The 22470-nt window shown below is 55.1% G+C and overlaps 2 protein-coding genes across 3 annotated transcripts in view; one reads left to right on the top strand and one right to left on the bottom strand.

Annotated features, from left to right (window-relative positions):
• KCNC1 (potassium channel, voltage gated Shaw related subfamily C, member 1) overlaps positions 1-14880 on the top strand; it is a 44482-nt gene extending 29602 nt beyond the window's left edge. The window contains exons 2-4 of the mRNA XM_012654257.1: positions 4684-5617; positions 12298-12486; positions 14463-14880. Coding sequence (XP_012509711.1) covers positions 4684-5617; positions 12298-12486; positions 14463-14527 — 1188 coding nt within the window. The 3' untranslated portion in view covers positions 14528-14880. The remainder of the gene's footprint in view (positions 1-4683; positions 5618-12297; positions 12487-14462) is intronic.
• A 5819-nt stretch (positions 14881-20699) lies between these two features.
• SERGEF (secretion regulating guanine nucleotide exchange factor) overlaps positions 20700-22470 on the bottom strand; it is a 230849-nt gene continuing 229078 nt past the window's right edge. For both annotated transcript variants that reach the window (XM_012654229.1, XM_012654230.1), the window contains exon 10: positions 20700-21065. In XM_012654229.1, coding sequence (XP_012509683.1) covers positions 20737-21065 — 329 coding nt within the window. In that variant the 3' untranslated portion in view covers positions 20700-20736. The remainder of the gene's footprint in view (positions 21066-22470) is intronic.

Here is a 22470-nt window from a genome sequence, read left to right as displayed (position 1 = left end):
CTGTACATGCCAAGCTCCTAGATGGAACGATCCAGACATAATCAGGGGCCAGCTATCCAGTGGGCAGGGCTGTGGTTTTAGCCCCAAGAGCTCTGGCAACTCTGGTGGTGGAAAAAATTTGGTTTTTGGAGCTCAACAAACTTGGGTCCAAGTCTTAGCTTCTTCACTAGCTTTAACCTTGGCTTAGTCCCTGAACCTCTCTGTATATGGGTTTCTTTCTTGATGCAATGGGGATATGACCGCCTGTCTCATCAGGTTGGTGTGAGGATTAAAGGCACATAGTAGGTCCTCAAGCTTTGGTGGCCTCTTCCTTTCTCCTTCCTGTGCTCAGCCAGCCCTGGCAGATGGGCAGGAGGAGCTGGGGCTTGGCTGCTCTTGCTGTGGCTGTGCCCTGTGGCTGACCTCTTACTGGTCTCCAGGCTTGGGAGAAGGTTGGGATCTGAGCAAGCCAGGGGGACCTTCCTCCATACCCGCCTGAAGGTCCACTGGGACGCGGATGTTGCTGGGAAGGAAGGCGCCCAGGGGGCGTGAGCAGGGCAGGAGGCCCAACCTCCACCTCTCCTGGCTCTCCCTGGGGGAGAAGTCCTCATGTCTGGGCCTGGGCCTGGCTTCTGCTGCCCGCCCTCCAGCTCTCACTCTTCGGGCATTGGGGCCCAGAGAGGAAAGAATCCAGACAGTCTGTTCATTGATCAGGATTTTTCTACCCCAATCTGTTAAGGCCTGACCTTTTTCTGGGCCTCAGTTTCCCCATCAGGATCTATACTGTGAGAGGGACATTTGAGATGAGAGCTCTGAGGGCCTGTGGGGGCACCTGGGAGTTAAAAGCTCCTGGGACATCAGTGCTCTGTCTGGGCTGTTCCCACGAGCCTCCCAGGGCACTGAAGAACCAGAGTTGGAGACAGATTCGCTGCCTCCTTGGGGGGAATTTAGACTCCTTGGGAAGTCCCTTCATTTGCTCCCTCCTAAGGGCTACAGCTGTGAAGGGAAGCCTCGCCCCAGGGGAAGGGCTACTTAGCAGGGCCCTGAAGGATGAATGAAATTTTTCCAGACAGAGATCGGCAGGAACACTTGGTGGATGGCACAGCAGGTGCATACACCGAGGTGGGGGAGACGCTCTGAGGTCAGAAATGGCAGAGAGGTGCACGTGGCAAGGATGTTGGGTGCGCTAGGGAGAGGACCCTGGGAAGTTCATTGAGCCAGGGTGTGGAGAGCCCCACGTGCCAGGCTGAGGAATCTGGGCTTTTCTCTGTGGGATTCATGGGCAGAGCTGGGATTCCAGTGGGCAGCTCCCTCTGGAAGCTGCATAGAGGGTGGGCTGGTGACCCAGGCTGAAACTAAAATCTGCTTTGATGGCAGTGACTCTGTTGACAGAGAGTCACATATGAGCAGGGGGCACAACAGAGGGTGGGTGTGGGAGGATTGGGAGGAAGGAGGATGTCTTGGCGGATGGGTCAGGGAGGAGTGGGGGCAGTGCTTCCTGCCTCCCACCACTGGCCAGGACTGGAGCCCAGGCTGGCAGTGGGTCCTGCCTCTTGGCACCCTTCGGACACCCACAGTGTGTCTGTTCCTCCTCTCACACGAAGGCCAGGGCAGGGGTGTGGCGGGGCGGGGGGCCTGACCTGCTCTTGGGGAATCTGGGCTGTGAATGCCAAGTACCAAGATGGGGCCCTCCAGGGAGAATCTGGGGCCAGATCAGGATGTGTTTTCCAGCTCCGCGAGCTTTGGTGACTGCTGATGAAAAGAGCTCTGACATTAGATGAACTTGCATCTGAGGTGGTGGCCCCTTCCAGTTGCTTCCACTTTGCTTTCGTGGGCTGCCTATGAGGGCCACAGCTGTGACCCAGGTCTGACCTTTCTGGACCCTGAAAGAAAATCTTTCTGGATTTAGAAGACCTGGCTTTAAGCCTCTACCCTGCCTCTCTCAAGCGTGCACAAATCACTCTCCCCTTTTCCCAGCCCCACCTACTTCACGAGGCTGAGGGGCCCATCTTTTCAGTCCACTGCATTGCACTGGTCTCGGGGAGTGCCCTTCAGCCTGCGCTGGCCAGGGAGCCCTCTGAGGCTGGACCGAGGCCCTCTTCAACTCTGTGCCCGGCATAACCTGGTGAGGAAGGGGTGCAGGGATGCGTGGGAGGGAGGGGAGGCAGGGAAGAGGGAGGCAAGACAGGAAAAAAGAAAAGAAGAAAGAGGAGGGAAGGGAAGAAGAATGAATGCGTGATGGAGAGAGGGAAGAAACATGACTGGACGCGTAAGGAAGCAGGAGAGGACAGAAGGAGGGAAGGGCGAGTGGATGATGGGTATATGAATGGAAGTGAGAAAGGATGAATGGATGGGAGGGAGGGAGAGAGGAAAGAAGGAAGGATGATGGATGGGTGAAGAAAGGAGGGTTAGGGCCGGGCGAGGTGGCTCACACCTGTAATCCTAGCACTGTGGGAGGCCGAGGCGGGAGGATCCTTTGAGCTCAGGAGTTTGAGACCAGCCTGAGCAAGAGCAAGACTCCGTCTCTACTAAAAATAGAAAGAAATTAGCCGGACAACTAAAAATATATAGAAAAAATTAGCCGGGCATAGTGGCACATGCCTGTAGTCCCAGCTACTCGGGAGGCTGAGGCAAAAGGATCGCTTGAGCCCAGGAGTTTGAGGTTGCTGTGAGCTAGGATGGCGCCACAGCACTCAAGCCTGGGCAACAGAGCAAGACTCTGTCTCAAAAAATAAATAAATAAAAATAAAATAAAATAAACAACGAGGGTTAGATGGCTGAGAGGAAGTCTGCAAATGGATCACACCTGATAGTAGCTTAAGGGAAAGTTTTTTGAAAATTGCACAATGCTCTAAAACTAACAAGACTATTGATGCCCCGCGTTCCGTAGCTTGGACAGGTCTCTCCCCGTTTCTGGGCCTCAGGCTCCTCATCTGCAGCATGTAGTATCTTCGAGCAGCTCATCTCTAAAGGTTGCTCTTACTCTGTCACTCTGAAACGCTGCCTTGGTCCCTTCTCCTTCCGTCTCCCCTCCTCCAACCCAGAATGCAGTTTAGAAGGTCCACGTAGTTCTTGGGGCCCAGATCTCTGCCAGCTGAGAGCCAGGCCCTGTGGCCGTGGTCAATCCAGACAAGGCTGTTCTGGGACTTCCAGGGGACACCCTCAGGGGACTTCCAGGGGACACCCCCACACAGTGGGGGAAAGACATCAAGAAAACTAAGGTGATTTCTAGGGGCAGCATGGCCTCCTGCTGCTGATACAAGGTGGGACCTAGGCATGCCTCAGTTATCTACAAGGGCAGCTCTGGAGAACAAAGGTGTCGCCCATTCCAAACTGTAGCCCAGAGCTGTCTTCAGAGAGAGAGTGGTGCTTTGGCCATGGGCTGTCTTGGCCAGGCAGGGAGAAGGGGATCCAGAGAAGAGGAGAGCAGTGGGAACATGCAGGCAGGAGTGGCTGGCTAGGCCCTGGAAGAGAGCTGTCTGGCCCAGGTTCCGTCTGCCCAGGGCATGGCCAAGGGAGGCCACAGTTTGTTAGAGTCCCAGGGGGGCCTGTCTGGAGACCTTGTCCAGAATTCAGTCTGAGCATGAGTGTTTGAAACTCAGCTGCTTTATTCTGTCTCCTCTGGTAGCCATGTCTGCTGGGGGCCAAAGAAATCTAGGGGGTCATGAGATGGGGCCTCCAAACCAAACCAAAGTGTCTTCAGAACCTCTCTCTAGCAGGCTCAGGGCCAGAGGAGGTGGTCTAGACAGGCTGGGCTTTCCTCACCATTTCCTTCTGGCTGGCAGGGTCCGAGAGAGCCGGTGCCCATTTTGGGAAAGCCCCTAGGAGCTCCCTCCTCCCTCCCACCCACGCCCCTGCCCTGGGCTGGCAAACTGCCAGGGAGAAGCAGACCCCAAGGCTTATAGCACCTTTGGAGACCCCTCCTGATGCCCGAACCCTTAAACAGTAGCTCTGACAAATGATCATTTAGCTTCTATTTCCATACCTCAGAGGGCGAGGAACTCACCATGAAGTTGGTGGTGCAAGTTCTAGAAAGATAGAGGGAGGGGTAAAAAAGTCGCCTAAGGCCCTGGGGCAGATGTACATCTTCTGCAGTTCTAGGTAGTACAGAACCTGAACGAGACCATGAGTGAGGTACAGACCCATGGAAACGGCGGCAAGTAGACTAGAATAGAAAGAAGGAAAGGTGGGAGGTCTGGCCTTTGAGGGACTCGATTCCACGCTAGCTGCGCCCTCTCATTTCTTTGCAAACTTCAGCCGCAGCAAGCTGGGTTGCTTCTATCAGTCAAGGTAGCTAACGCTTTAACGGATCCCCTCCACATCACAGCGGCTTAACACAGTAGAAGCTTATTTTCCACTCGGGTCACAGTCGGATGAGGGTATTTAGTGGATGCCCTTCTTGTCAGGGACTCAGGCTCCTTCCTTCTAGTGACTCTGCTGGCCCCAGGGCTTCTGAGTTTGGCTGGCATTAGGGGGAAGAAAGGGAGCATGGAAGAGTGAGTAGGGGGGTTCTAGGGCCAGGCCTGGCAGCAGCGCACATCCCTGGTGCCCTGCGGAGGGAAATGTGGGCCGTCAGCTTGGGTCATGCTGCGGGAGATTGTGCAGGCGTCCTCCCTGGCCTGGCCCTCTGACTGGACGGAGGTGCCCTAGGCTGCCCCACTCTGGGCAGGCCTCCCCTCTGACACCATGTCTTTCTCCCCACAGTATGTGGCCTTTGCTTCCCTCTTCTTCATCCTGGTCTCTATCACCACCTTCTGCCTGGAAACCCACGAGCGCTTCAACCCCATCGTGAACAAGACGGAGATCGAGAACGTCCGCAATGGCACACAAGTGCGCTACTACAGGGAAGCGGAGACGGAGGCCTTCCTCACCTACATCGAGGGCGTCTGCGTGGTCTGGTTCACCTTCGAGTTCCTCATGCGTGTGGTCTTCTGCCCCAACAAGGTGGAGTTCATCAAGAACTCGCTCAACATCATCGACTTTGTGGCCATCCTGCCCTTCTACCTGGAGGTGGGCCTGAGTGGCCTGTCGTCCAAGGCTGCCAAGGACGTGCTGGGCTTCCTGCGCGTCGTCCGCTTCGTGCGCATTCTGCGCATCTTCAAGCTGACCCGCCACTTCGTGGGCCTGCGGGTCCTGGGCCACACGCTCCGTGCCAGCACCAACGAGTTCCTGCTACTCATCATCTTCCTGGCCCTGGGCGTGCTAATCTTTGCCACCATGATCTACTACGCCGAGAGGATAGGGGCTCAGCCCAATGACCCCAGCGCCAGTGAGCACACGCACTTTAAGAACATCCCCATCGGGTTCTGGTGGGCTGTGGTCACCATGACGACGCTGGGCTACGGAGACATGTACCCGCAGACGTGGTCCGGCATGCTGGTGGGGGCGCTGTGCGCGCTGGCAGGCGTGCTCACCATCGCCATGCCTGTGCCCGTCATCGTGAACAATTTCGGGATGTATTACTCCTTAGCCATGGCTAAGCAGAAACTACCAAAGAAAAAAAAGAAGCATATTCCGCGGCCACCGCAGCTGGGATCTCCCAATTATTGTAAATCTGTCGTAAACTCTCCACACCACAGTACTCAGAGTGACACATGTCCGCTGGCCCAGGAAGAAATTTTAGAAATTAACAGAGCAGGTAGGAAACCTCTTAGAGGCATGTCAATCTGACCTTTCACCTCTTCTCCCTGTAGCGATGATTCCAGATCCAGTTGGACTGCTTCCTTAGTTCCGTGGGCGACCCGGGACCCCGCACTCAGTCTCGAGGCGTGGAGCCTGGGGGCCCAGGGAGAGGCTGGGCAGCTAAATTCAGAAGGCGAGAGCCTGCTAGAGGAACCTCACTGTGGCCCTGGGGAAAGAGGTTGACGCGGCTGGTCTCGTGATGTTCCGAAGAGACGACACGGCCGCGAGGGTGCTGAGGACTATCTTAGCAGGAGCCCGGGGGGCTGCTGCCCAGGTGGGCAGGAGTTGAGCGTGAGTCCCTGACTCAGGCTTCTGACCCAGCGCTGGGGCAGGGAGGGGGCGGGTGTGATCGGAAATGGCAGACAGCTGTGGATTTGTTCCTTCCCGCGGCTCCCTTCAGGCTGTGGGGACGGCAGAAACAGTGCATAGGATCTGGGCAGGAGGGTCCCTCGCAAAGGCAGTAGCAAGGATTCTCGCCCCCAACAGAGCCTGTCTCCATAGCCGAGTAGCATTCCTGCTCTGATTCCGGCTGCCTAGCTCCAGACCCTCCCTCGGAGACGCCTGTAGCCCTCCGTGACAAGCTTACTTACCCCGCAGCATGCAGAACCAACTCATCTTCTACCACCACTCTAGAGTTTAGCCTTTATCTTTAGGAACCTGTTGGAGTGACTCTAGCTTTCACGTTGTCTGTTTGGGTTGATGGTCGAGTGGGAGTTTCCGGTGACCTTCTGATGGAAGTGGCTGGTGAGCAAAGGACTAGAGGGGGCCACCACCCTGGGCAGCTTAGATGAAAGCGCTACAGACCAGCAACAGCCTCCCACCGAGGGTTCTCCCCCTTTCCGGCGGTAGGGACTGCAGCAGCAATACAGACATCCCAGCCAGTGTACAACCATTTTCCCATGAGTTCACTGGGGTCGGGGAGGGGGGAGGGGGGCCATGAAACAATACTAGTCACCGTGGGATATATTCTAATATTCCATGGCTAGTGGTTCGTTATGGGACTATCTCAGTTTTATGAGAACCTGCACATAGCACATAAAGTTGATCATGGGGCTCTGGTCCGAAGATAAAAAAGCCCATAGTCTACCTCTACCCATGGAATACCATCGACTTATTCTGTGGACACAGGGATTTCAAAGGAACAGATGACCCAGAGAAGAGTGACAACACTGAGTAAGAAGGAGTACCCGGGTGAGCGAGAGGTTGGTATGAGAGCTCAGGTAGCATTTAGCCTACAAAGGACATCCCCGTGCCCAGGTCTGGCAGGGGCCTGCAGGTGAGCTCAGCCCTGGGTGAGGAAGTTTCCCCGGGTCTGCGTGGCCTCCCCAGCAGATGATTGGTTTTTGTCCCTGCTGACACACTCTCTGACCCACCACCCCATCCTGATCCCATCTGGCTTCATCCCATAGCTATGCCAGCCAGAGCAGTGCCCCCAAGACCAACTCCTCTGGCCATGGTGGCTTTCCAGCCCCTTAACCCTGCCCCATACCCTCCCCTTCCTGAGATTCCTGTAGGCACCTGATAGGAACTTGGCTAGTGTCCTGGGCTGGGCTAGGGGGTGGGCAGGGGTGTCAGAGGCTAAATCAAGGGTCCCTACCTCTCTGCTTTGGATTAATTAGCTAGCCATTTGACCTTGGCAAGAGAAGTTCCTGGGGCTCTGGGGGAGGGTCTGGGCAGACCTAGCCCCCAGCTTCACTGTGGGCCCAGCAGGAAGAGTGATATCACCTGAGTGGCATCACCATGGCACTGCCTGGCCTTTGCATTGTGTCTATTCCAACACTGGATATTTCAGGATTGGTGCCCCAAGCATGGGTCCCCTAGGCCAGCCCGTCAAGGATCCCCAGTGCACTCCAGACAGGCACAGATTCCTCTGTACTCCTAGACTGTGACAGTATTATCCATATGCCGAGGACACACACACTCGCACACACGCAGGAGTGCAGATGTGTGTGTTCAGGCTCACACACCAGCTACTCCCAAGGACGCAACCCTCTTCCCATGCTGCAGCAGACCCTGAAAGCCCACGCATGCCTGGGGGAGTCCCTGGGCTCCACAGCCCTGCCCCAGCCCACCTCCTGGGAGCCACCTTGCCCTAGCCCCAGGTTTCAGACCCAGACAACCCGGGCTTGAACACCCAAGCTTGCCCTCTGGAGCCTGGATGCCCGGATCCTCCTGCCTTTTCCCCCCACAACCCCCCACCGCACTCTCTCCCCACCCCCTTCCCAGGCACTCACTTCCCCTCGTGGCATCAGTGCTGCCCTGACGTCCAGCCCAGTACCCGTCAGTTCTGAGACCGGCTCTGAGCCTCATCCGTCACCAGAACACTCCTCTCTCCACAAGCTGGTGTGTGAGACCCAGACTAGGTCCCACCCCAAGGTGCGTGGTCCTTAGGGGCATCCTCCCCACCTCTGTGTCCCTGAGTCCCTCCCGTTGGCCTTTTCTGCTTGCAGCTGTGCTCCTACAGGCACAGGGGTTGGGGTGAGTCTGAGAGAAGGAGGGAAGGCCAGAGGCAAGGAGAGCAAATGTGGGGACCCTGCAGGAATTGTGGGAGATGAGATACAGTCCCCCAGGACCTCTCCAGCCTCATGCCATCCCCAAGGGCAGTCACGCAGCCTTGCCAAAACCTGGGTTTCTCCAATTCCACTTTTCAAACTGGGTCAGGGCCAAGTACAGCATGCTGGGCTCTGAGGCACCCCCCAGGCCACCCCCGTTGTGCTAGAGGCACCTGCCCCTCTCCGCCGTGCTGTGGTCTCTCCTGAAGGCTCAGTCTGTGTGTCTGTCACAGGGATGATGCGGTCTCCTCTGCGTGTGGCTGGCATGGCCTCAGTGTTTGGGGGTTTTGTTCTGGGAGGGTTGTCAAGGGTTCAGCGCTCACCTGGTTGTAAGACCTCACAGGTGGTGACAAGAGGGCACCCGGCAAAGCCAGGGACTGCTTGGGGCTGAGGGCCCAGGGGAAGCTGCTCTTCTTCCCGAAAGGGGCTCCCTCCCCCTCTGCAGTCAGACACCCAGACCGCCCGCTCTGGACAGCCCAGATGCTTCCTCTGTCCTGCCACGTCCATTCACGTGTGTCTTGTCCATCTCTGCGCCTGTGATGTGGGTCGGTCCTTTGTGGTGCCGCGTCCAGCGTTGCAGGGTCCCACCGTAGGTGAGCTGGGGGTGGCAAGGGGGGAGGGGTGGTGGCCAGGCTCCCTTCCTGCCCACAGCACGTAGAGCAGCAGTGAGGTTCCAGAGAAGCCCCTGCCTGGGCCCCCAGGAGCTACCACGGCAGCCTCTGGGTCATCTTTAGTGAGGGGGTTCTCCCCCGAGCAGCAGGGTCCTAAGTCCCCTATCCGCAGCCCTTCCACCTCCCCCTGCCGGGCTGCAGCAGCTGCCCAGCGAGTGGTGCTAGTCCATGGGGCAGGGTCGGTGCCAGGCTGGGGGCAGAGCTGACCAGGCAGGGTGTGGGGCTGAGTTTCTGCACGAATCCAGCTGCAGGGTTGGCACTGGCAGAATACAGGTAAAGCGGTGGAGATATGAGCCGACCCTGAGGGCCAGGCATGGGTGTTCTTTTCCGTGTTGTTCACATTCTCGCTCTTTCTCTCTCTCTCCACTAATCATGTTTCTCTCTCTCTCTCTCTCCTCGTTTTGTTGCATGAACTTGTGCCGGTTCTCGTGACCGTACTCTGCTCGTGTCTCTCACAGACTGTCCCCATTTAGCCTGGGACGTTTTCTCTGAGACCCCAGCTGGGCACATCCCTCGGGGCTAAACCCAAGGAAATGCCCAGCAACCCCCCATCCCATCCCGCGTGCACCCCCCTCCCCTGTGCCCGCTGCTGGTGTGAACAGTAAGTACTTGGGCGGTGCCTGGAGACCAGGGCAGAAAAGCCAGCCCTGCGGGCCGAGGGCCGGCCTCGGGTTCTCCTTGCTCCAAAGTTTAAAAAAAAATGACCCTCTCGTGGACACTCATCTCAGCCCATTTCAAGCCTGGAAACCATCTCTGAGACGCTGCCCATGCTGCCATTTCATCATCGCAGGCCTGTGGGGCTAGTGGGGGCCTGGGGGCCCTGGGCCAGGGGAGGCAGGCTGTAGGACAGGGCAGGGGCAGGAGGGTGGGGAGACTTGAGGGTCTTACATCTTTGGCTCTTTTCACGGGTTCCCCAGATTTACACGGTTGGACCCTCCTTGGTTTCTCTCCCTTCCAGCCACCCCTCTGGAGCTGGGGAGGAGAATGCCCCCAGTTTCTGAGAGCATCCCACATTGCAGATGGACCAACAGCCCAGGGAGGCCAGGCTTACAGAGCAAGACTTAAACACCCCACCCACTCAGAGTCCCCTCCTCAAAGGTCAGGCCTGAGAGAAGATGCAGGCCCCAGCGGTGTCCTGGGGATGCCCCCAGGATGGGAAGGTGCCCAGCCCTCATCCCTCCAGGATCTCTGATGGCTGCTCCTTCTGCCCCACCCCTGCAGGGAAAACCAACCCGAACCTTGACCTTTTAAAGGTTGTGGGAGCTGGGAGCCCAGGGGGCTGGAGGACCTGTGGGTGGGGGCTCAGCACTCAGAAGGGGTCTCAGGAGGCAGAGGGGGGGCACCCACCTCTCACCCATCCCCTGGGCGAGAACTGCCAACTGTGGATGCCTCTGCCAACAGGATGGCCAACAAAGAGCGAGCCCTCACTCCCCTCCCAGATGGAGACGCCGCCTGGGAGGACCCCGCTTTCCTCTTGAGAATTCCTGCAGGGTGGTGTGGGCCCCACCTTCCACATCCTCACCCCTTCCCCTCCACACTAGTTTCCTCCCGGCTCCCAGCACCCTCCTCCCTCTGCCCAAAGAGTCCCTTGGAAGGAAGATGGGGCCAACCGGAGTGGGAGGCAGGGCCGGTGCCGCCGTGAGCACACGTGTGTGCCGGCAGACACACCCCCACGTGCTAGGCAGCCCCCAGACCCCAGAGAGGCCCCAGCCCCAGACACATGGTGTCAGAGCGACCTTGGTAACTGGCCTTTCTGGTTCAGAGTAAATTGGGGAGTGAAGCCCTGGGATTTGTCAAGAAACGCACTGTACGTGAAATGCTTTGCCATCTTGTACGAGAGACTTTTTTTTAAGTTCCAAAATTATGATGGGATTTTTTTTGCATTTGCTTTACGAATAAACCTGATTGGTCCATTTCTCTTTTGACTGACTGCCTCTTTGTAGTGACATGATGTGTACACGGGCGAGGTGATCCCACCCACGTGCACGCCGAGTGTGTGCACGCGGGGAAGGATCACTTCTGCGTGTAGTTACATGATGTGAACAGGATCACGGGAGAGTGTCACATCGGGTGGACATTATCTCCAGCTTTTTTCTCCTCTTTAATCTTCCAGAGAGCCTCCCCTGACGTGGTCACACCCATGCTGGTTTCCTTCGTCCACAAAAGGGCTTGCACTCCAGGCTCTCACCTAGATGAAGTATTTGAGTTGGCTCCACCCTGGCCAGGAAGATTCTGCTCTGAGGGCAGAGAGTGTGGGGCAGGCTCAGTCCCCAAGAGTGATGGGTGGGGGCAAAGGCCAGTAAGAGCTACCTCTGCCAGCCCCAGAAGCTTCCACTGGCCCTGGCCACACTCTGCCCCCACCAAGTGTACCCCCAAACCTCCTCCCAGGTTCCTTCTAAGGCTACCACAGAGGCCAAGACTTGAATTTTCCCCACCTAAGTCCATCAGCTGCTGTTGTCTTCTACACATTCATTTGCTCTGCTTTGCCGGGGACACTGACCAGAGGGGACAGAGGAATGGGAGCCCCTCCCAAATCCATGTCTCGCTGTCACGGCCTCATGCATATGTCCCTGCTGTGCCTGTGCAAGCTGACCAGGCCTGCTGGGGGCAGCACAGGTGGAAGACACTGGCTCAATATGTGTAGGGACCAGAGTAGGCTGAGAGATCAGCTTGGGCCTGTGTGGGGGTGGAGCAGATGGAGGTCAGGTCAGGTCTGCATGGGGGACAGAGGAGACTGTGTGGCCAGGCCTGGTCTGTATGGGGGATGGGGCATACAGAGTGACCAGGGCAGGACTGTGTGGGGACAGAGTAGGCTGCATGGCCAGGCCTGGTCTGCATGGGGGACAGGCATACAGAGTGAGCAGAGCAGGTCCATTTGGGGTGGGGGCCAGCTGAGTGGTCAGATAGGGTGGGGGCAGCATGGGGTCTGAATGGGGATGGAGCAGAGCTGGTCAGGTGGCCTGGCTGGGCGGGGCTGGGAGCAGCCGGGCTCTGGTCAGCCGCAGAGGGGTCCAAAAAGGCCTCCTCTCTGGACTGGCGTGTTCCTGCGTGTCTGTCTGTCCTCCCCCTGAGCTCTGTGTCTGGCCCTCCCCGTGACCGCATCCACACCATCCTGTCTCATCGGCCCTACCTCGGGCCCTGGGCTGGCCCCCAGCACTGCACCTGCTGGGCCCATCACCAACTCATCTTTTTGCAAACTTTGAGCGAACCCAGGAGTCCCTCCCTCCCAGCACTGCGGGCAGCCACAGGCCGCCTGGATGAGCTGAGGTTCCCAGCCATGTGCCCTCCCCCCGTGGCCCGCCCACTTTTCCGTCCTCAGGGATGGGCTGCCCTTTGCCAAAGCCCCTCCTCTGGCCTGTCCCCCCACTAAACAGTTTTCAGTGTCTCAATAGCTTCTGCTTATATGTTTGAAGATTCCAAACTGAATGGGGAGGTGGCGAAGGCCGCGCTGGCGAACGAAGACTGCCCCCACATAGACCAGGCCCTCACTCCCGATGAGGGCCTGCCCTTTACGCGCTCGGGCACCCGCGAGAGATACGGACCCTGCTTCCTCTTATCAACCGGGGAGTACGCGTGCCCACCTGGTGGAGGAATGAGAAAGGGTATGTAGAGGAAGCTGGAGCACTATGCATCGCCGGGCCGCCTCGCGCTCCCGCAGAGGGGTGGGCAGGGCGGCGGGCGAGGGGCGCTGAGGGGCAGGCAGGCACACTGAGGGGCAGGGATGGAGGGAGTCCCCCAGGGTCTGCGTCCCTGTCCCCCAAGTGGGATACCAGGCTGGCAGAGAGCACCTGAGGCCCCAGCAGCTGGAGGTTGGTAGTGAGCCGGGGGTAGACGGGGGCTGGGGACAGGCTGGCTGACTGCGGGCCATGATCCCAAGGCAGGCAGCACCCAGGATGCAGGAGGAGCCTCGACTCCCCCAGGCTGCTCTGGCAGATGGACAGTCAGGGCCGGAAGGCAGAGTGATCTCTCCTCTCCCTTGGTTGAGGAAGGCAGTGGAATAGGCCAGGACCCCATGGGCTTAGCTACCCAACACCCATGTTCTGGAAGAGGCTTCCTTTAAAGACACTCCACAGGCCAGTGAGAGAGAAGGCATGAAGAGAGGTGGTTTCAGGGCTCGGGGGGTAAAGCATGGTCCTAGCGGTCAGGATATTGCTAGTGACAGATAGAGAACCGGGCAAGAGAAGGCGGTTAAACAGGACTCTGCAGCCCCTTCCATCCCCAGTGCCTACTGGCCACTGCCTTGGGCGTGGTCGGCGCCCCTTGTGGTTGGTGAGGGCTGGGGCCGGTGGTGGCCTCCGCTCAAGGTCTCCTTGTAGTCAAAACTTTAGGCTGACCCCACTGGAGAGAAGGGCTTCTACTATACTAGAGTTTCTGCATGGGCTAGGGAGAGGTTTGAAGTGGGGGCCCAGAGCACCCTACCTCAAGGCCCCAAAGCATTGGGCCTGGGCCTGAAAGGCAGAGGAAGCTTTTCTTGGTGCAGCGGACTGGCTGGGCAGCTCGTGCATGTCTTGGAGCACCTCACAGGCTCACACAGATGCATGCTGAGCGGGGTGAGCAGGCTGGGTGGAACAAGGAGTCTGGTTTTTGGAAGCAACAGTTGTTGTAGCCTGTGGCCATTTGCAACTGCTCCAGTATTTGAAGTGGTTAAACCATATATAGGAGAAAACACAGAATTCGAAATCAAAGGCAAACCCAGAAGAGGAGAGGCAGCCTACACCGAGACAAGGGACAGTCCTTCTGGTCCCTAGTGCTTAGTTGTGTCCACCTGATCTAGGCTGGTCCCTGCTTCTTTGCCCTGCCCAGAGGTCCCTTGGACCCCAGCGCAGTGTGCCACTCCTGCATGGTGCTGCATGGCGGATGGCTACCAGCCTTGAGGAGGGCCTGATGCTCCCCATTGCAGCTGGCTTTGTCCCAGGTGGAGGTGCTAGCATGCCCCGGAGCAGGGGCAGCCCTGAGGAGTAGGGAGAAGACAGGTGGCTATGCCCTGCCCAGTAAGGTCTCATGGGCTGCCTGTCTCCTTCATCTTGAATGTTGGATGGGTCTGTGTGGCCCAAAAGAGCAGAGAGGAGACTCTCTTTACTGTCCTGCCAGAAGCCCAGGGAATGTGGGACAGGAGAAGCCCCAGCTCCTTGCAGGGGTTAGGGAGCCCATGGCAACCACTGTCCACAGGTGACACCCATTCTCCAGTCCCACAGAGGTTTAGATGCTAGAGTCTTTGGGAGGTGCCGAGGGTGAAGCGCCCCCTCACATCCACCCGTCCCCGCTCTCATGGAGCCCTGACAGCCGCCAAGGACTTGCTTTTCTCAGACTAATTCCGAGCCGTAAGCCATGCAGGTGTTGAGTTGATGTGCAGAGCAGGAGGAGAAGTAGGGGCTCGGCCCGTTCCCCAGGAGGGAGAGAAAGAGGCGTGCTAGGCTGGCTCACTGCATGGGAAAAGCAAGCCAGCTGGAGAAGAATCTGCCTGCCTCTGCATGTGGCTGTTCTGTCTTTCCTCCTCCTTCCTTAAAAACTAAGTACCAAGCGGGATGGGAAAGCCAAGAAGAGAAGCTCAAGTGTTAATTGTATTCTTTACATACAGATCTTTGCAAAGAAAGCCCTGTCATTGCTAAGTATATGCCGACAGAGGCTGTGAGAGTGACTTGACCAGGCGGCTTGGCCGAGGACACTGGTGGCTATTAAGCATCTGGGTGGACCTGCAGCCCCTCCTCACCCTCGGACAGAGTAAATTCACGCCATGCAGGTTTGCCGGACGAGTCCGAGTGGCCCAGGCATTGTACTAGGACGGACGTAGCTTTTTCTACGGCCAAATGGTAACTGACCGTAGAGGATTTCTTTTCCTTCTTTTCATTTTTTAAAATTTTATTTTATTTGGGGGGGGGAGGTGGAGGGGCTCCTTAGCATGACTTGCATGAAGTTAAACAGAAAACCCAGCAAACCAAACCCACCACCCCCTGCAACTGTATGATTACCCTAAACAACAATAACAGAAAGAAAAAGCGAAGTTCTCTATTTTCTTTCAAAGCTCTTTAATTTTACACACGTCGTTGGAGCCGAACTGTAATGGCGCTCGGTAGATACCTGTGCATTTCTGGGGGTGGGGGGCGGGGGAGGAGGGGTGGGGATGGGGAATGGATTGCTTCCCTTTTTGTGCACAAGATCGAGAGAAAAGGTTCCAAAAAGGGCAGTCGGTCAGTCATCGGTCATATTGACCTCACCTTCATAGCTCATCTCTCACTCGGAAACTGGAACTTTGCTCCAAATAGAATTGTGGAACCTCGCACTGCTGCCTTCTTCCCTCTCTGTTTGGCATGCTTGTGACCCAGCGGACGTCTCCCCAAGACCCCTGACAGCGGCTAGTCTAGGTTGATTCTCTCATCTTACCGGTGTGTAGATCCAGTGTGACCAACTTTCATAACAAATTGTTCATAGTAGATAATCAACGCCGTATGGATTTTCCAAGTGTTACTTTAAAACCAGGATAAAGATCAGGACCATGGGAGGAGCACCCTCCTCCACCTTTACCAAGGCACAACCTGGCATTGTATGCAATTTAGTACTTCAGAGTAAAAAACTGCATGCCCAATGTTATGCAAAGCGATTCTAGCATGAAATAAATTTTGTATCATGGTTTCTGTATAGTCTAAAGCAGATTTGTTTTCCTGAAGCAATCGGAGGTTTGCAGAGACACACTTCTGCATCTCGAATAAATATAGTATTTTCCCAACAGAAACAGAGGACAGTAGCTTGGCTTTGGTCTGATTCTAAAATTAGTGGGGTAGGGGGGAAGGATGATATTTTTGAAAAACACATGCTTGAGTTGAAAAAAAATGCAACATCTCGAGCTTTCACTGCAGCTCACAACATTTCCTGGAAAGAGAGCAATGATGCTTTAGCTTAACAACTTCCCCTCCCTGGGCCCTGGCCCCCAATAATAAAAAGCTGACTTTTGAGATGAAGCACGGATTTGGGTTTTTATTGCCTTCAGGCAGTGTCGTGATTCTGTTCTGGGCCTCTGGTCCCTTGTGGCTGGGCTGGGGTAAGTCTGGGCCTTGGCTACTCTGGTCTCGAGGAGCACCTTAAGGTGCTTGCTGTCCTCTTGCTGGGGGCAAGTCAGGCCCCAAGGAAGAAGTTGCCCTCTGCAGGTTGGCTGGGCAGGGTAGTACCTCGGGCTGCAGATCCTGTTGGGTCGGGGGAGGGAGGCAGCTTTCAGAAGGCACAGGGCACACAAGGACCCAACATAAGACCAGCACATCCTCTAGGGGGTTCACCTGACGTGGAAACTTCTCTGTGAGTCATGCCATATGGATGAGTCCTTGGATCTGGCCATGTCAGAGCTCCCAGTCCCCTGTGCAGGGTCATCGCCCTCCTAGGGCCATTCTTGAATTTTCTGGTGCCAGGGGTTGGGGTCTGACTGTCAGATCTGGGTGCTCTACCCAGCAGTACCCTTGCTGGGCCCAGTCTCATGGACCGCCTCATCAAATACCCTCTCTCTCAGCCTGGAGGCATCTTGGAATGGGTAGAGCCCTCTCCTAGGGATCTTGACTGGCTTGGGTTGTTCACATGGTTTTGGCGGTAGAGAGGAGGACTGGGGTTCCAATTCTTTTCCTATCCGTTAGAAACTCCAGGCATGTTCAAGTGCAAAGAGTCCCTAGTGGTCATGACAGCCAACCTCTGAACATTTTACAAATGAGGAAATGAGGTCCAGAGAGGGGAGTGACCTGCCCAGGGCCACAAATAAGTGGGTGCAAATCTGCCCTGATTTCAGTTCCTTGACACCACCTAGCGTGGCCCCAGTCAATGATCAGATGGTCAGGGGGAGGCTCAAGGTGAGTGTCAAATTCCCATCTAACAGTTTCTCATTCCCTCCAAGCCTTTGCTTTGACTTCCTGGCTTCCTGAGCAGTTCAGGAACCCAGGGGTAGGGTCAGTGGAGCGGTGAGTACGGTAAGCCCTCTGCCATAGCCCAGGGTCTCTTCCAGGGCTGTCAGGACCACTCGCAAGTGTCAGGATGTGCAAGCCAAGCAGGGAGGGTCATGTGCATTCTACCTAGAGCTGCACCAGCAAGAAAGTGCCTTTGGTGGAGTCAAAGTGGGATTGAACACAAAGCCATTTGGAATATGACTTTCAGGGACACAGCAGCTAATGGGTAAAGGGATTTAACATACATTGAGCATCTACTACATGCAGGCAGCTTACAAATGCTGTCTAATGATAGCTCACAATAATTCAATAGCCCCATTCAGAGGCAAGAGAACAGGCACAGAGAGGTAATGGCCCAAAGCCAATAAATAATGAAGCCAGGATGTTAACCCAGGTGGTCTAGCTCCAGAGCTCAGGTGGAGCTGTCTCAAGCTACTTAAGGCCTTCCTGGGGCTGGCCCTTAGGGGTGGAATTGATAGGAACACTAGAGTTGCTGGTCCTAAGTCCCTGGACCCTCAGGACCTGGCTTCCAGCCCTCCTTCATGAAGTGCCATGAGTATGACACAAGGGGCCATTTCACATCCTGCCCCAAGCCTCTCACACACACAGCTGGACAACCTCCCTCTCCTGCTCCCGTTGCTCTAAGAATGAAGTTTCAGCTCCTTCCATTGGCTTGCAAGGCCCTCCTCGCCTCTCCTCTCCCCTTCCCTTCCGCTTCCACCCCCTCCCTCTGTGCTCCAGTCACTCTGAAATTGTGAACTTGTAGCAGTTCCACATTTGCACCTTAGGACCTGGGACCTCCCTCTAACACTGCCACCATTTCCCCACTAACTCACCAACTCCCAATTTCAATTTATCACTAAGTCACTTCAGCCAGAAGTGGATGCCTGGGTTTACCATTCTAAGCACAATCTCATGCAAGGTTGGTCTGATGGTCCTCAGAACCCACCAGGGCCAAGGGTAGCAGGGATATCAAGGGAAGAAGGGGTGTTTGTGATCAGGAAGGGAGAGTGTGGTAGGTAGGGATGGAAACATCCCATCCATATCCGACGCGAGCTCAACCTTGAACCATCACTCCGGGTGCCAGGCCAAAGACTTGTGAGCACACAATGAGGCGGGTGCCTCCTCTCTTCCCTTTCTGCCTTCTCACACAGGAGAAATATGAAGACTAATTTGCTTAGCTGATCAGGAAAAGATAATTTTTAAAAATGAGTATTTTCTCAAATAGCTGTAGCACCTACAGATCATTAGCTAACCAGGTGAATGATATTGTCATTAATTGACCATCAAATGGCTATGATATCAGAGCATGGTTCTCAAACATATGTAAAAAGACTAACAGCAGAGGGTGGGTAGGGACAAGAGGATCATTGAGCCCAGTCATTTAACCTCCCCACCCCATCGTGACCCTAAGGGTGTATTGACAAGTTCATTCATTACATTTATGAGGCATTTCCTCTGTACCAGGACCCATCCTTGGTGAAGGGTTTCTAGAATTGACAAAGACTTGGTCCCTTACTCTCAAAGAGTTCATGGTCTATTAGGAACGAGGCGCTTGGATACCTACAAAGTCTGAGAATGACCAATAGCAACCACAGTGTCCAGAAAAAAGTCTTGGAGACACCGTCAACACCTCCTCACTCACTAGCCGATGAGTGCTTTCAGACACGCGTCAGATCCAGGCAGGGAAGTGCCTTGGAGAGAGCCCGTCTGCCACTGTCAGGAGAGGCAGTGGAGGAACTTGAGGTGATGGGATGGTGGCAAGAGCCACTCATTTTCCGTGTGTGGATTATCTTTGTCCTGCCGGCTTTCAAGAAGGGTTTGACTCAGTTCTGAGAGTCTGAGGTTCTAGATCAAAGGGCTGAGAGCTGATGCACCACCTGATCCTGTTTTAGGCTGGGAAGGAGCCCTGAGACACTCTTTTCTGGTACCCACAAGGAGGTCTTAGAAGAGGCATTAGGACCCAGCAGCAGAGGACTTCGGATTTTCGTTTCTCCCAGCAGGTGCTGAAAGAAGCAGGAGGGAGCTCTGCACTGCTACCTTATGAGAGAGTGTTGGCTCTCTGTGAGCGGGAACCGTCTAGGAGGTAGGGGCCTGAATACTATCCGGTGTGGGATTGCCTTCTGGCCTGTGATGCCCACCACCAGCCTGTAGGGCCATGGGTGGGAACCAGGAACCTTGGGCTTGTGTGGGTCATCTCTCAGCCATCCGATTGCTCCAGCTCTGTGGGATTGGTTACCCTGGCAAGACCAGCTCAGAGTGCATAGAGATATCCTTCTTCCCATTCCAAACGTGCTTGAAGGCTGCACTGGCCTCTATTGGTTCTGGGAGGTGGGGGACCAAAGTTTCTGCCAGCCAGGGAAGCCATGTCTCTAGGGTGCAATATTGGGAGGACTCCATGCATGATGTTCAAGGTCAGCCTATAGCTGTGGGTGGTCTCTAGGTTCAGGACTGGGGAGCTCAGGATTGTCCTCATCCCTACTCTCCTGAGCTGAACCCATTCCTGGTCCCAGGGCTACTCTCCGCCCCCCCTTGTCTAGCTCAGGGCCCCGGCTGGGTCACTTCCCAATCAGGACCCTGGAATAGGAGTGGGGTGTATGGCCTTGAGATGGAGATGAACAATGAAAATGTTGGATAAGGTTGCTGGTTTTAAACTTTCTCAAAGACCCTTTGTCAAATAGAATCTTATGTGAGCCACAATATATTTAATATACAGATAACAATAAAGCTGCTTGGAATGAGGTGGGGGTGGGGAACGGAACATCTGTCTACTTGGCCTTCTTTATCCACAGTCCGCAGGGTGGCCACTGAGTTCTCAGGAGACTTCTAGGGCACTAAAGAATGCACTTCGAAGGCCACTAGGCTAGATGGTCATTGAAGGTCCTCCAGCTTTGATGTCCTGGGATTCTGTAACAGTAAAGCCACTGGAGCCCAGCCCCAGCCCCGAACTCTCCTGAGGCACAAAGGGAAGGCAGTATGGGATGGGCCACAGACCCGGGCTACCTAGCCGGTAACACCGCCACACAGTCCTCTGGGGAAAATACGCTCTCTGAGGTCCTCTGGCCAAGGACCTGTTGCCAGTCACAGCAGAGAGAAAGGTGCTATGTCCCCCAGAGCCACGGCTGCTACTGTGGCCTGGTCCCCATCTCTCCTCCTGCAGAGGTTAGGGCCTGGGTGGCAGATGTTAGGGGTTAGGGTCTCTGACGTTGCTATCCCTATAGACTCTCCTTCCCATGCTGTGGTCTGTCCCTCATCTGAAACGGCACAGCTTGGCAATTAGTCACGCAGACAAGCTCCAGAGTCCTGGCTGACTCAGAGGAAGACATAAATCTTCTGAGAGTTTCATTGGTTCTAGACTCCTTTTCTGTCCCAAGGGTTTCCTTTACTAGGTCTTCCCAGAAGTCTTAACTCTTCCTCCACTTCCTCATTTCTACCACCTTCCACCTCCCACTCCAGAATCTTTTTCCTTGGCCTAATCACAAAGGTAAGAGCTCTTTCCTGTCCAAATATCCAGCCATCCAGTCAGGGAACCTCAATATCCTTGAACCAGCAAACTGGTTCTGGCCCTGAGAGACTGAAACACCAGGAGAGGCCGGTGGCTGCGGTAGGCATGGCTTAGAACCCTCTGTCTTGCTGAATCAAAGGCGGCTGGACCCAAACACCCACAGGGATAGGGCTAGGTTTTCTGTCTCTACCAGGTAGGGACAGGCTGGAGCCTTCTTGCTGGTGTTTTAGCTTTCCACGTCCTGTGGCGAGGCCCTAACCCCTTGTTCTCATCTGTTGAGTAGAAAGGATGTCTGTCTCCATGAGCCCCAGACACGGGGCAGGCAGCCTCCCATCATTCTGGTTTGTGGTCAGCCCAACCCCACAACCCAACAAAGCAATTCTCTCAAACGTTTTGGTGGGAAAAGCCACTTTATTAAAGGTTCTCTATTACAGTCCCCCATTTCCGGACCTGTCAGATTGGCTTTGGGTTGAAGTTTCTGATTGTCTTCCCTTCTGGTTTCTCTCTTTGTTGGTGGTTTCCTGAGATTCAGTGTCCTTGGTGGCATCTGGGGAAAGGTAGGTGACCTTGGGATCCTGGCCCGGTGCAGGGCGTGCTGGCAGCTGGCAGAGGGCCAGGGAGTGGCCAGCCCCACAGCCCACAAGGAGTCCTGGTGACGACCACAGAGCCTGCACGGGCTTCGGGGCCCAGATGTTGGCTTCAGTGCCATCTCCACACATGCCGTGCTCATTCCAGCCCCAAGAGTAACAGGCCCCACCTGTGAAGGAGAGGGAAGACGCTGTAAAGAGGTTTGGATAGCAGGACTGAAGCACTCATGCTGAGGGCACAGGCATCATCATAAACCCCGTTCCCACACCCACGAAGCCACCAGAGCTCCAGGACACTCGGCAATGACTCACTCTCCCTGCGTCCACCCCTGCTGCCCGCCGACCCCAGCGTTTCCCATTCCCACCAACCACAGCTGTTCACGCCCCGCACCCGGCTTTCCTCCTTGGCGCTAACCTCATAGTCACCCTCTACAGATAATCTATCACCAAGACCTGCTGACTATGCCTCCAAAAATATCTCCAGTCTTTCCCCACATATCTCCCTCTCTGCTGCCGTTGCCAACTAACTGGGCTGCTCACCATCCACTCTGATCTTCGAAGACCATCAGGGTGATCTTTGGCAATTACAAATCTAATCACGCTTCACCCTGCTGCTTAAAACCCTTCAGTGATTTCCCACAGTCCCTAAGGAGGCATAACCTTGGCCCATGAAGCCCTGAGTGATCTGGCCCCTGACGATTTTGCTGGCCTCTCCTTGTACAACTCTCCCCCTCCCTCATTGCAGCAGGAACCCTGGCTTTCTTTTGGTTCCTTAACTGTGCCCTGCAGAGCCTTCCTTTCTCTCAAAGTCCTCACTTTACTAGGTTCCCAGACCTCCTCGTCCTTTTGATTCCAGTTTAAGTGTCACTCAGAGGCCAGGTTCTCTGGCTACCCAATCCAATTCGATTCTCAGCACTGCCCTCGTGCTTTCCCTCATGGGGACCTTGCACTTGGTAGTGACATATGATCTATGTGGTGCTGTGTTTACTGTCCCCTCTTCACTAGGCTGTGCACTCCGTGGGGGCGGAAGGAGCGTGTATGCTTTGCTCACTGCTCTGTCTCTAGCACAGCGTCTGGTACACAGTTGGTGCTCAATAGGCGTTTGTTGAATAGATACAAGAATGAACAAACTCAGAGTCATACAGCAGGAAGTGGCCAAGGCAGCACTCAAGCCCAGGTAACCCCGACAGTCCGTGACACTTCCACTGCACTGCAGCCCCTCTTCCTAGGTTTTGGACCCTCTCCTACGGTCTAAACTCACCCACATTTTTCTGTGGTTGTTTTAAACAATATTTTTTCTGGATATAAAAGCAATACATCTTCATGGCATAAGGAAAGAAAGAAAGAAAAAGAAAGACAATGGAAAACATGGATGTATAAAGAAAAGCAAACTTGCAGACTCTTGCCCACTACTATGAGTATTGTGGAGATCTCTTTCAAACTTTTAATTTGTGAAATTTATAAATATTTGGGTATATTTTTGTCCTGCCTTTATCCCTTAACATTATAACACAAACATTTCTCCATGGAACCGTAAATTATTCAAAAAGTACATTAAAAATAATTGCTTGCAAT

This window comes from Propithecus coquereli, unplaced genomic scaffold, assembly GCF_000956105.1.
Source record: "Propithecus coquereli isolate 6110/MARCELLA unplaced genomic scaffold, Pcoq_1.0 Scaffold44, whole genome shotgun sequence".
NCBI classification, from domain to species: domain Eukaryota; kingdom Metazoa; phylum Chordata; class Mammalia; order Primates; family Indriidae; genus Propithecus; species Propithecus coquereli.
Note: the sequence above shows the minus strand (reverse complement) of the source record. Positions and strands in the feature narration are given on the sequence as shown.